Here is a 14,171-nt window from a genome sequence, read left to right on the forward strand (position 1 = left end):
AGGCTCAAGTTAAACCTATATTTGAGAAACACACCCCTAACTCACTAAAATCAGTAAAATGAGCCTACATGTTTGGTGCATAATTTGACTAAAACAAAGAACTACATGAAATGATTTTGCATTATACACTTTTACTGTTATACTGTTGTTCCTTGAATACTGTACATATTAGAGTATCTACATTTGGAATCTGGAAATTAAATTTAAGACTTTATATTACCACTCAGAAAATAAATTAAGACCGCTTTCATCATAAAATAAAATTCAAAATGCATACACTAATAAGTTTACAGGCTACAGTAAGCATGCAATTCCTGTATTTTTGACAAATCAATATTTAAAAGAAACAGTTTTACACATAAAAAATGGGTTCGGGGCAAATTGGAGGTTATCTAGATGCAGCCTGCACTACCGTCTAAGCTAGGAAAAGCAAGTAATGAATGGATGAAAATGTTGCCTTTAAAGCCATAAATTATGTCGTTTGTTCCTTTCAGAGATGTATTTAAGATATTTAAATAAAAATAAGTACTTTTTAAGGATCTGCGAATACCCTGCATGTGTTGTTTAAAATACTCAAATCTACCTAAAATATAATTAATTACATTTATTATTACATTAAATGGTTCTTAACATTTTAATAATAGGTGTATGTATACACATAATGTGTAAACCTCTATTTCTCTTACTGTGTTGCTGAAATGATTTGTCAACAAAAACCCAGACAAACATTAACCTTGCACCACAGCACCCCCTTATGGCTCAGATACATATTACCTTTTACAGGGTCATCTGAAGGTCAGTTCCCCAGCAAGAGTGAAGGGATCCTTGCACTAATTTTCAGAATGAAACATAGCAAACACATGGAGCAAAAGACAAGCACACACTAGTATAGTACAGTATAGTATAGGGTGTCCCAATGGTATTTCGTCTTTATTTGAACTGGAAGCTAGATATTTGCCTCAATACAAGAAACGAATACAAACACTCACAATAAAAACCAAGCCCACTGTCCTGCAATACGTGTCCTGGAATACACTTCTCATCTCAGCAACAAAACAATCAAACAAAAAACATGTGTCTTCCCACTCACAGAACCCAAACAGAAGACCAGAGAAGGGGTCACAGAAGACTAAGTTCATAGTAATATTAAACTAGGCAATACAAATCTATCTGCCATACATTCAACATCAAAACAAATTAAAGATTATATGTCAGATCTATAAAAAAAGAACTAAACAGAAAGTCCTGGGAAAACTGTGTGGGAGAATGTAACAAGACAAATGATCCTTGGTTCTTGGTTCATAGACTCTGAAGACAAAAAATGTATAAATGTTTCCTGAGAGGGGTGGCTCTTGGCTCTGGACCCTTTCTTTAAAAGCTGCCATCTATAGTCTTAAAGTACTCAAACACAAAAGAGATTTGATGAATTTAAATTCAAACACTGAATTTAATATGCGAAGGAAAATTCCTAACATGCACAAGCTGTTTACAAAACAATACATATGTGGAAATTAATACATCTGAGGCAGTTTCAGATCAGTTCCATAACATCAGAGCTGGTGGTTACTGGACTTGTGCGCGTATACATTTAACTAAGGTCAGGTGGTTAAAAGGCCAAGTCAGGAGAGAGCTAAGGGTCTTGTCAAAGGTCATCAGAGTTCCTACAGACAACTTTTTCTGTCTGTTTTCAGTTGATAAATACAACGTATAAATGTTATTTAATAATTTCAAACAAGTACTAATTTGGTTTGAAAAAGGGACAGACGATAATAAAGGGATACAAGAACACAGGGTGACTGACTGAATGCATCTAGATCTAGAGTCAGATATGGCAGGTGATCTTCAAGGTCCTTCAGGTGCTCTGAGCTGTCAGCCAGAGCAGCAAAGATGAAAGTGGGCAGAGTTTGTGCTAAGCCACACCCCCAGACAAAAACAAAACAAAACAAAGAAACCTCACCCATCTGCACAGGTATTCATTAAACATAAGTCCCAAGAAGACATGAAGAGCAAACACGCTTGTGGAAGAAAACATCTGGAACAAAAAATAGAACAGGGAAAAAAAAAAAAAAAAAAACTAAAATCCCTTCAACAGAGAGGAGGAGAGAAACACCTCCGAGGAGCATGACCATGACCAAGCCGTCCCCACTGCAGTCAGCATCAGCTGCTAGCCAGTCCTTCTCTTTTTGGTCCCTGCTTTGGAGCAGACACTCCGCTGCGCTGGTCAGTGTTGCTGGTCAGCAGCAGTTTCTTTTGGAAGTCTCTGTGGCTACTGTGGTTCTGGCTCTGTGTGGAGTTCTCTGTGCTGTGTTTGTTGGGCTTGCTGGGGGAGGGGGCACGGCTGGGTTGAGAGACTGGCAGCAGGGAGTTGGGATGGGCACTGGACGTCCCAGTTGACTTCGTGCCTGCTGCTGGACCTCCTACACCTCCAGGGTTCACGCCCACCTGACCCTGAACAAGCCTGCAGTAGAGGAAGAGAAATATATTCACACACAAGGCCTTTAACATATTCTATACAAAGGTGTATGGAGGTTATGATCACAGCTCTAAGTATGTTTTTGTCTATAAAACTCAATATAATATCAGAAGCATTTTTGATTACTAATATGTTGCTAAGAAGAACACAGTTAACCATAAGTATCTCCCAAACATGCTCATGCCTCTTATTATTCCAAGATCTGCAGCTAACATACAAAAGCTTCCAAATACCACAGAACACCTTCAATGGTCTTGTAAAATCAACATCTCTATAGAGGAACCTAATAAACAATACTGGGTGGTTTTAAAGTTATGGCTGATCGGTGTACATACAGAGATGCTTTTCTATTTACGTTAGAAGTTATACTGAGAAACATTGACAAAACCATTTTACATTTGAAAGAAAATAAATAAATAAATGCATTGTTCCAAAAGTATGATTTATCTTATAAAACTATGCTACACAATTACATACAACTAATTGAACTGATAAACACATTAGATGCTAGTTTTCTTCTAAAAAAAAAAAAAAAGGCTGTCCAAGATCTGTCAAGTAAAAATGTTCTCTAGAACAGTAAATTTAAAAGATATTTGTAGACTACAACAAAACCTTGTCTAATATAGATGACTACACATGCAAAAGATCAGTAAAAAAAATAGATAAAAAGGCAGAATATGAAGAGATATATTTAATGGAGCACAAGAGTTATTCACATCAGGATTATAATGTGCTGTCGCTCTAAAAATGTTATTGATATACTGATATAGTTACCTGACTGAGTTTAGGTATACATTTTGTCTTGCATGCCGCCAGGAGATATGGCTGGTAGCGGCTGGGCCACTCTGCTGAGTGAAAGAAGGAGTCAGAAAGAGCCAGCAACAGAAAATATTGGTGCAGTAGATGTGCTACAAGAGCCTCTGAGAGCATTTGCAAACTATGGAGGATTATGTGTGAGTAGATATTTATAATGTAGCACAGAAATGAGTATTTACTGAATAAAATGACTGTTTGCTGTATGGCTGTATTAACATGTAACAAAAGGCTGTGTTAATGTGTGTTAGTACTTTAGTGTATTAAAGCATTATGAACATATTACTCTAAAACATTGTTTAAATACTCAAGTGAGGCTATATGTATTGCTTTTAAGGAATGAATGAAAGCTATCAGAGGCTGAGGGAGACAGGTTGAGGTCAGATGAAAGGAGATTAGTAGGTGGGAAAAGAAAAGCGTCCTCCTTTTTGAGGAGCTCTACCCCTGCTTACCTGTATGCACCACCATTGAGCTCTGCGTGCACCTGCTGCTGCTCCACTACTCCCCACGGTGCAGAAGGGACAAAGAACTCTTTGTTGACACAGTTTCTGAGGCTGTCTGGAATACGACCTGCAAACACACAGAAATAGAACAGCACTAAAAACATGTTTGGTGAGCGAGCGTATGAGTGTGTGTGTGTGTGTTTGTTAGAGGTATGTACCTGTAATGGCTCTTCTTATCTCGGTGGCGGCTGCTTCCCGCATCTCCAACGAGGCCTGTTCACTGTACCACGCTGTGTGGGGGGTGCAGATCAGATTAGGAGCATCTTTCAGTGGACCCTGGGTGAAACTAGAGAGACAAAGAGAGACAATGTGAGAAAGGGACACAACATTTAAGGAATTAAATTTGGCCAGGGCCTCTCAATTCCAGTGACCGTGAACTAGTTAAATTAGATGGTGAAGACACTGATTCTGAAGCACTGCTCAAAGGATTTAATTGCACCCACATCCTCAACACATCCTAGACGTATTGGATAAAACACCATCACTCAATACTGAATGACTTAATACCAGTCATTTTTCTTTAGATCACTTGCATTAGGTAGAGTCCCGTCAGATTCATGTTTATCTGCTCTACAGATCCTATTCTGACAGCAATACATATATCTACAGGGACTAGATGTGCTGTGTATGTAATTATATGTGTCAGCAGTGCACACAATGTAAAGTAGCTGAACGCATTCATTAAAAGGAGTATTTACAAACATTTGGCCATACAGCATTGTATTTTTTGTGAATAAAGCACTGTATTGACGAATCCCACCTGAATGGTTCGGATTCGTGAACATCCAGTGCAGCTCCTCGGATTCTGCCTTCTTTTAGAGCCTGAGCCAGAGCTTTCTCATCCACCAGTCCACCTCGTGCACAGTTCACCAGAAATGCTCCCTGGCGCATCTACAGCAGGACAAGACACTGTTAGTACATACACTCTCAAATTCCCAGCAGTAAGAACAATACCTCTTCTTTCCTTGAGTACCCCCTCGACTTGCTTCAACTGTTTGGCCAATTAGTGAGCCTTCCCAGGCAGAAATGGGACAGCTAGAGCAGTGGTCCTGAAGAACTCCCCGTCCTGCACATTTTATTGTTTACCCAGCTCCTACTATACCCTGATTCAGCTAACTAGCTACTTAATATTCCCTTCCTGCGTTACAGCAGGAGGCCATTACTGTGCAGGGCAGAGGGTCCTCCAGGGCCAGGATTGGGGAGCTCTACTACAAACTATTAACAACAAAATATCCACTAGATGGCAGTAGTGCCATGCACAGAAAAACAGTGCAACTCTTTTTTTTTTTTGGTGTCTCTGTATTGCGCTGGGTTGATGCGCTGTGACAGCAGACCTGTTTGATGGTGAAGTCATTGATGAGGTGGTGGTTGTGTTCGTTCAGGTTGCAGTGCAGAGACACACAGTCACTCTGGTACAGCAGGTCCTGAAGAGTGTACACCCTCTGGACCCCCAGTGACCGTTCTAAACCATCCTGCAGATACGGGTCATAGAAGATCACGTTGAAACCAAATGCTTTCGCTCGCACCGCAACTGCCTGACCCGATCGGCCTGTAGAAAAATACAAACAGATGCACAATGATGGCTAACTGATTGATTTTATGCAATTTTATATTGAATTAATAAAAAAAGTTTAGTGAAAAATCCTATTTACATGATTTATCACTTGCCCGAGATGAAGATAATCAGCCAAAACGGTTGGTATCTAAATTTTGCTTCTTTAGGGTATAAAGGGACATGGTACGCTAACACCGCACATGACCACTGACTTTAGGCTGTCACTAGTCACCTTTACCACAAGCCTAAACATTCCCTCTCAAGACAAATCAATATGGATTGGTCAGTAAAATGAATTAATTCTACACCTACATACATATACATATACACATATAAAACGCACATGTTAATTTGGAATCTGTAACACGTTATTTATTTATTTATTTTTACACAAATTAATTACGCCACCAAGCTCGAGCCCAATTTCCGCCATAATCTGCCCCATCCCCTTCCAATGTGTAGATTTTTTTCTGGAGCGGTTCACTTCCTAGGAATTGCAGTGTGGGTGCGTAATTGCCTAGGTGCTGTAGCAGGAGCAGCACATTAAGTTCTCTCTCTCTCTCACTTATTCTTGTTGTTTTAGCACAGCCACTCATTTTGTTGTTTTAGCACAGCAATAGCCATTTTGTATAATAGAATTTTACATATTTATTTAGCTTTTGACTATTTTTTTCCTCAAAAATCTAAGATACACTATATGAACAGTACTGTATTGGGACTTGATATTGGGAATTTGATATTTTGAAACACTGCATTAAGGATGTGGCTGCATTCAGACACAGGACCATTATTGAGGTCAGGATGTTGGAGGATCTCCTCCCTACCTCATCCCTCAACTCTACAAACTCATCCCATTTTATTGAATACCAATACCAATACCAAAGAACACAGTTCCACTGATTCACAGCTTGATGCTGGGTGCCTTAATGTCTGTTTAGCACACACCAGGAATTAGGCATGGTGCAAATAGGTTCATGTTAAGCTGCTCCAAGGAGTCCTATTCTGTTGGCAGTACATTTCTACAGGGATAAGGCTGTAGAAGCTGTGTGTGTTTGTGTTTGTCTGTGTCAGCAATGAGTCCAACTTAAAGTATCTGAATGCATTCATTAGAAGGAGTGACTCTATATATAGCATATACTGACTGAGATGAGATTAACAGTATCAAATCAATGCCAAAAATCACGCTTCAGATATCACACATCTTGGCTAATCAATTGCTCTCAGGGTAAATGAAAAATTGTTGATATTTTACCAAAATAGCAAAAAATGCAATTTCAACAGAAAAAAATAGAATCTGACAAGATCAGAAACGTATTTTACTAATCTGAACAGTTTCAGACTTTCTGACCCAAATCAAAACATAATGAGGGAAACATCTAACTTTATAATTTTAACTCTATTCTCTCTCACCAAATCCGATGAGTCCAAGTGTCTCTCCTCGTATGCGTGCTGCCCCTGATGCCAGCTCTCTGATCTGTTCCACACTCTGGACCCGCGAGCCCTCCCGGAGAGCCTGGTACAGCCATGTGTTCCTGCGGTACAGGTTGAGGACGTGGCACAGGGTGGAGTCTGCCGTCTCTTCCACAGCTGCTGATGGGATATTGCACACAGCGATGCCTACAACCACCACACACAAACACAAAACACAAAAACACATATGTGTAAGATTCATGAGTACATGAGTGAGGAGCCATTCTCCAAAACTGCTGATCAGTCATGATTCTAATCCCTCCTACTGAACAGCTTCCAGCTAGAGGATCAGGCTCTGAACACACGTTGGGGAAACAGCTTGAGACAATAGTTTGAAATGCTAATCTTTTCATCACAAGTATGTGTGTACAACTGCTCATAGTTGAGCACATTAGAATCAGTATTGTCTGCAGTACCTCAGGAATTGCAGTGAGGGGCGCTAGTAAGCCATGTGGCCCATCACTCACTCAGAGACACCGATTTCTGCCTTTATATCACAGAAATCTGGAGAGGCCTCACTCATTTCCCATTAATCTGACTTGGTAGAATAGAGCGACTCTATACCTTACTTCAGCTCACAATGGACCTCCCTCCAGCTCTCTTCATCTCCATCTCCTTGTCTCTGGGATTCAACTTTCCCTGCCATGCTGCGGTGGCATGAAATACCTCCTGTCTCTTTCTTTGCAGAGGCATTTTTCTGCTGGAAATTGTGCTGGGGATCGTGTTTCTCGAGACGGTGATAATACAGTATTCAGCTCTTCAGGAAAGCACCGGCAAACAGTTTTCAAATTGATGTCCCTTTCTCAAAATAGACACTATTAATGGACACAGAATAACTGCCTGTAAAACAGCAAACTGCTCTGATACTCATCCTGAAATGAGTCACAGGCTGTAAAAGCCTTTACAACTTTATAGATGTAGAACCTCCTTTCACTTCTCAGTTATCTACGCCCACACAAAGCCTCTGGACAATAATGCTACTGAGCTGCTAAGTACAGACAATAACAACCTATGGGGGGAGAAAAAGAAAAAAAAACCCTTTCCACTGCACAGACTCACATATGGCATGTATTAATGTCTCTTTTACTTATACAGCCTATTGAGGCCTAAAACGCTAAAGCCTGGCATAATAAACTCATACTCTTCGGCTAACCTTGAATTTAATATTCACAATTTGTCTATTTACAGAAACAATGATGAATAAAAAAGCTGATTGGCTGAGACCTTGTTATCATTTTCTAAATGAAAATGGCATTTAGAGTTGGATCAAAACGTGGGTTTACAGAAAAAAAACAAAAATAAAATACAAATTCGGGTACATTTCACATCTGAAATGTAAACCTTTAGTTGTTTTTCTGTACTCAATTAGTTTTTAATAAAATATTACCAACTGCATAAATTGTTCACTATTAATAATGCTTGATATAACAACATTTACACACAATACTACCTAAACGACTCCCAGCATACCCATTATTGATGTCTTCATCTAATGATTCATACATTCAACTAAAACGTAAAAATTAATTAAATCTATAAACTGTTCTGAAGTCCGTTGCATATAATATTTATTTTCTGTAGAATGTGTCATTTCAGCAACACAAATCTATTCTGTCTTTCCCATTGATCTGGTTAATTCTGTTACATATGAAATAAAACTACATAAAATCTGCAAACAGATCTATTGTTTTACAATTTGCTTTTAAAAACGTGATTGCCAAACGATCATTCAATATTATTTTTTGACATCCCTTTTTTAAATATGATGTTTCCTCACTGTCCTTCCACTTTTTAATAATGTGTTGGACAGTTCTTAACCTGATTTTAGTCATTTCAGCACTCTGCTTAGATGAGTTCTCTACTTGAGGCATTCCAATAATTTGACCCTTCTGGAACAGATTAACAACTTTTCCAGGACCACAGGATGAGTCTTTCCGCATGGGTTGTTTAATAAATAGGAAGCTACTCACTGAATCAGTTAGGGTTAAATATGTTGTTACTCATGCAGTAATTATCCAATGGGAGGCTCTTACCTATTTACTTAAAGTTTAGTTAAGTCTAGGTGGTGACCTTTTTCTGGCCAAGCAGTGTAGTTTGAAGTTAGCATATAGAGTTAAGACACGAAAAAGTGAAAAAATGTCGTCTCTGTTACTGTTTACTCTGTTAGTGGTTTATCTGGTTTAAATATTTTAACTTGACTGATGCAAACAGTCAAAGAAACACGCAAATTTCAATGAACCAATGAACGATAATTAATCACCTTCCTTGGGGGCCTAAAACCCGGCGCTACAGAGGACTCTGAACTCTGAAGGCTAAATTATGCTTCTGCGCCAAATATATGCTGTAGTCTCCCAAGAAATTACCCCCTAGTAATTATATGACATGCATTGCAGCCAGCTGCAGCTGTGATTGGTCTGTCGAAGCTTGTGTTCCTGCCTTCACATGCCTGAGTGAAGAAAGCGATGCAGATACACCAACACAAACTGTTGCTTGTATGACTTTGAAATTAACATGCTGCTAGTTACAGTATGTTGCCTGATTTTGGTGTGGCACATTCAGTGTTAAAGAAATAGTTTGGAAGTGGAAGGCACTGTTAAAGTATTTTGTTCCATTATAATAACCATTAGGTTACATTTTTGGTGTAATGATGCATGGTATGATATACGTCTGAAATAAAGATATATGGAGTTTTACCTCAATGCCAGTTATTAATTAATTAATTTATTAATTCATTCCTCAGCTAAAATTCTTATGAACTGTATAGTTTCTAAAGATACTTTCTGATGAATGTGGTTAATGTAGATTAATTAATCACAGAGCATGTAAGTAATTAGATTATTTTCTAATAGCTTGACATCAAATAAAAAAGCAAATATACAAAGCATGATGCAACCATGATGCAAAAGTCAAAAGGCATAGGCTTCACACTAGGCTTTTCAAAAATCACTTTCAGGGCTAATTCCCATGACATCACCTGCGGCTCAAGAAAGGTCACCTTAAAATGCTGTACAACTCCTGATAATACAGAGCAGCTTGATCAGCTAATAAAAGCTGGAACTGAGTTTTGTAGTTCAAAAGCAGAACCACAGAAATAGTTCTCTCTATTGTTCCAGTAATTTACATGAGGGATTTGCAGAAGGCCAAAAGCTGCAGGTCACATGTTGGAACACAAGCACAAACATAAGTCAGTGATTTGAACAGCTGCTCAGCCATGCAGAGCTTTATACACAAAGGTGGTTTAAAATCTAAACTCAAAGATAACCCAGCGCTATCAAACCTCAGTCTGGAGAGCTACCATCCTGCAGGTTTTAACTTTAACCCAAATATAGCAGTGGTGTGCAGTGAGGCCCTTCTAACCCTTCAGAGAAGGAGTGACAATAAGTGCATGTAAATAATTACATAATTTTTAATCAGGAAATATATATTGTAGTTATTGTAATTGTATGGACATATTTTATAAATTAACTAAAATAAAAAAACGCAACTAATTTGAAGCATTAGTTTGTCTTTTTCAGTTGCTACAGGACTCTTATCTGACCGACAGCGGTACTGACCAATCAAAGCTTTTTAAAATGGCTTCTGATCACGTGTCTGCATGGACCCTTCTCCTGATTTTGATAAGGGTGTAGTAATGAGTCATAGGACAATCTAACCAATCAGATTCATGATTTGCACTCCAGGGGCAGGGCCATGGCTGTCTAACCCCTTCTCAGAACTGTGCTGAAGGGGTACGTACTGATTAGTCATAAAGCAGCGTGTATGCTGGCTCAGTTCAGTAGTTAGCTAACTTTCACGGAATTGCGACTGCAAATCATACAGATATGGTGTCACATCATATTAAAAAGCCCTTTTAAAGGCTGTTCTCCAATGTAAAACTAATCCACAATAAAAGGCTGCCTGACTGCAGAGTTTTTGTGTGTACTTAATGTTTTGGCTGCTCTGCCATACTGTCGTCATAAAATCTTTTTTGTTTTACAACATTTTGTGGTTTGTAGCTGTATATGTGGGCTGTATTAAGTTCATATAACTCAGTCAAGACAGAGAATATGTAGTTATTGTAATGTTTATCTATATGTCGCTTGATGGGCAGCCGGGGGGAGGGGTATGGGGGGTAGCGCTGCGTGCGGGTTGGGGGTGGGTTTGATTTGCAGAAGGGGTACCCACTATATTCACTGCACGCCACTGAAATATAGGGGCCTTTTTTTTTTTTTTTTTTTTTTTTTTTTTACACCTGCCCTTTTTATTGTGGTTTAATCGAACTCTGGTGTTTCCTCCTTGTTGTGATTTGTTTGAGCAGGTGTATAATTTACAGTAAACTAAATCTTAAAGTTAGATAAAGATCAACCACACTGAGACCCTGGCAAGGAGGTGGTCTAGGAGCAGTGTGTTTGTGGTTAGAATGTAATTTGATCTTGATCCAAACCAACTATCAGGTGTACTCCACAAGCCTGAGCTAAAAGACTCTGTAGGTTCAGTTTAATCTGGTATTAGCTTCCAAAAAACTTTACAAACTCCGAAAATAATTCAGCCCAAACCATTAATAGGTGTAAAAATGCTGGATAGGTGGATTATGTTAAAATAAGATCCAAAATCTGTAGCAATGTATAGCTCACTAGAAGCAGTGCAGCAGAAGACCACTGCAGTAACAAGTCCAATTCTGTCCAAATGTGGATCATATGCTTCTTTTTTTTATCAGGATTCATAGTGTAGAGCAGTGCTTCCCAGCCTTGCTCCTATTGGACCCCCTACCATGCACATTTTAGTCGTTTCCTATCTCAAACACATCACATCACATTTAACTCAGGAAATGCTTATACATTTTGATAATAAGCTAAATCTGGATTGCTGGAAGCATAGTGAACCACTGATGTAGAGGAGATTTCTTCTTCTTGAAAAGTCCAATAAGAAGAGCCTTAATTTAATAAATTCCACTATCATTGACCATAAACCACTGCTTAGCCAGTCATAAAGTTCTACTGAAACAACAGAAGTTAACACACTGCAAGAAGCTGGCAAGTTATTGCATCCACGTGTACAGCATCTGTCCAACATGTGACCCTGCAGCAGCATCAAGAGGCAATGTCAAGTGCCATGAGTTGAGACTCAATCGAGATAATATAAACAGCTGAAAATATTTAAGGATTTTCTGTGACTTAATGCTCCAACTTTCATTTTCTTTCTAACGTTTTCCCTGCAGGCAAGTTCCATGACTGGAAAAGCTTACAAATTTTCCAGGAAGTGTGGGAACCCTGAAAGACAGACTCTGACCACCACTAACTTTGGTCTGATTTTGCTCAGTCTTCTGTCGCTTCATCATGCTCAGTTTCTGCCCACAGGACCACTGCCAAAAATAAACTAATAAAATACCATCATAATGGGCTGATATCCAATCATCTGTTTGTGACTATGCAGCTTACACAGTTACTGTTGCCCTGTTCAAACTGTAACCCCTGCAGTAATGGTGACTTCCAATTAGTTAAGATCTCTGAGCTGGGAATGACGTAACACCCAAATTAACAACGTTCCAAATAAAGAATCACGTTAGCATTGACCCAGGTTTTAGGGGTGTCACGATTCTGTAAATACTCTATTTGATTTCATTTCCAATTTTAGGGTCACGATTCAATTCGATTCTCGATTTTCTTTTCTCTTTTTTTTACAGCAGAGAGGCCTATGCCAGTTTTAGATTAGTCTATGGTCAGTCATTGGTTTGATTCATCTAATTTACAATATTTTATTTCAAAAGGTGGGCTTGATATAAGTCATGTAAAGTGGTACAAGTGATCTGTAATACACCACATTAGGCACTAATGTTCAAATTTAAATAATTTAATTAAGATATATGTAATGCCATCTAGTGGCTTTTTTGGTAGCAGCAGTGTGCACTATTAAAACAGCAATAATAACAAAATAAATATTAAAAGACTACAGGATCAGTCATGTAAAAAATAATAGAACAATTAGAGCCTTAACAAACTGAACTCTATCCTACTATAACAGTTAAACATGAAACATAAGACTTTAAGACTTTTTCGGTCCCTGAGAATGACAAGTTTTTTTCTTTAACAAAGATATATTATTAACTTTATCTGAGAGAAAGATGCTCCCTATTCACATATTTGAGGCTAAACAAAACAACTGTTATTTTTATATTTTCAAGTTTTTCTTTAAGGAGATGAGAATGTCCACATTCTCTGGAGAAAGGGCTGCGGCATCGGCTACAGGGTGCTGCACCATTTGCGTAGCGTGCTGCGCCATTTCGAGGCTTGAGACCATGACATAATTTCGAACGATTCCGATGAAATATCGAAATCGTGACACCCCTACCAGCTTTGCACTGCCAGGGATACCAGTTGGTAACACATTATTTAGTATTTTGCACATCCAAACAGCATGGAACATAGAGTCCACAGAGAGAAGTAGGATAGTACTCTGTGTACAACAGATTTAATGATATACAAATAGACAGAAATGCTGATGAACTCTACAACAATATTGCTTTTACTACTCTTTACTGAGTGCAGCACAGCCATATTGGATCCTGAATTCAAGGTTGGTGAGGCTTCTCCACACTTTCCTAGTACGAAATCTGTTAAAATTCCTGTCTTTGAACCTTAACATTTTGACATCCGAATTCAAATGGAATGAAGCATAAGTCCTACCCATTTCTCCGGCGGCCTTTATGTCGATGTTGTCGTAGCCGCTTCCGATGCGGATGATAATGCGTAGAGCTTTGAACTTCTCCAGATCCTCTCTGGTCAGTGTGATGGTGTGATACATCATTGCTCCTACTGCTTCATTAAGTACCTACAAACAGAAAGCAACACTTTTTAATCATCCTCCTCAACATCAGTATGAAGAGCCATTAGGGGCAGCAGCACCATCAACCCACACAGGTGAAGAGTTCTTGTGCTCCCTCAAGCAATGGCAGATTTTCAAGTGGCAATTTGCATCATGCCACTGTCAGTAAGAGAGCATTTTTTTAACAGATCAGGTGTCTGGTTTAAGCTTGGGCGGGCCATTTAGGTATAGAAATGAGAAAAAAAAAATAAATCAATAAAAAATAAATATTAATGTGTTTTTAAAGATGTGATGTCAACAGATGACTGGCTCCCAAATCGAAAGATCAAATTAGAAATCTTGGCGTAATTTTAGACTCCACATTAACTTTTAAATCTCACATTGATAATGTAACGAAAACAGCTTTCTTTCATTTACGAAAAAGAAAGCCCGAGTTAAGACACTTTCTTAATCTGCAAGATGCTGAGAAACTGGTTTTCTCACGTCTAGATTACTGTAATGCATTATTCACTGAACTGCCCAAAACTACAATTGACAGACTACCGCTTGTTCAGAA

At 38.7% G+C, this 14,171-nt stretch overlaps 1 protein-coding gene across 15 annotated transcripts in view; it reads right to left on the reverse strand.

Annotated features, from left to right (window-relative positions):
* Positions 1–892: 892 nt before the first annotated feature.
* ctbp2a (C-terminal binding protein 2a) overlaps positions 893–14,171 on the reverse strand; it is a 65,467-nt gene continuing 52,188 nt past the window's right edge. For 11 of the 15 annotated variants that reach the window (XM_022672975.2, XM_007251932.4, XM_007251937.4 and 8 more), the window contains 8 exons: positions 13,477–13,621; positions 6,755–6,961; positions 5,124–5,338; positions 4,550–4,680; positions 3,948–4,075; positions 3,739–3,856; positions 3,248–3,321; positions 893–2,458 (listed from right to left, as the gene is read on the reverse strand). In XM_022672975.2, the coding sequence (XP_022528696.1) occupies positions 3,258–3,321; positions 3,739–3,856; positions 3,948–4,075; positions 4,550–4,680; positions 5,124–5,338; positions 6,755–6,961; positions 13,477–13,621 (1,008 nt within the window). In that variant the 3' untranslated portion in view covers positions 893–2,458; positions 3,248–3,257. The remainder of the gene's footprint in view (positions 2,459–3,247; positions 3,322–3,738; positions 3,857–3,947; positions 4,076–4,549; positions 4,681–5,123; positions 5,339–6,754; positions 6,962–13,476; positions 13,622–14,171) is intronic. The other 4 variants (XM_007251933.4, XM_049464113.1, XM_007251926.4 and 1 more) reach the window with 1 other exon arrangement.

The sequence above is a fragment of the Astyanax mexicanus genome, chromosome 14 (genome assembly GCF_023375975.1).
Source record: "Astyanax mexicanus isolate ESR-SI-001 chromosome 14, AstMex3_surface, whole genome shotgun sequence".
NCBI lineage: Eukaryota > Metazoa > Chordata > Actinopteri > Characiformes > Acestrorhamphidae > Astyanax > Astyanax mexicanus.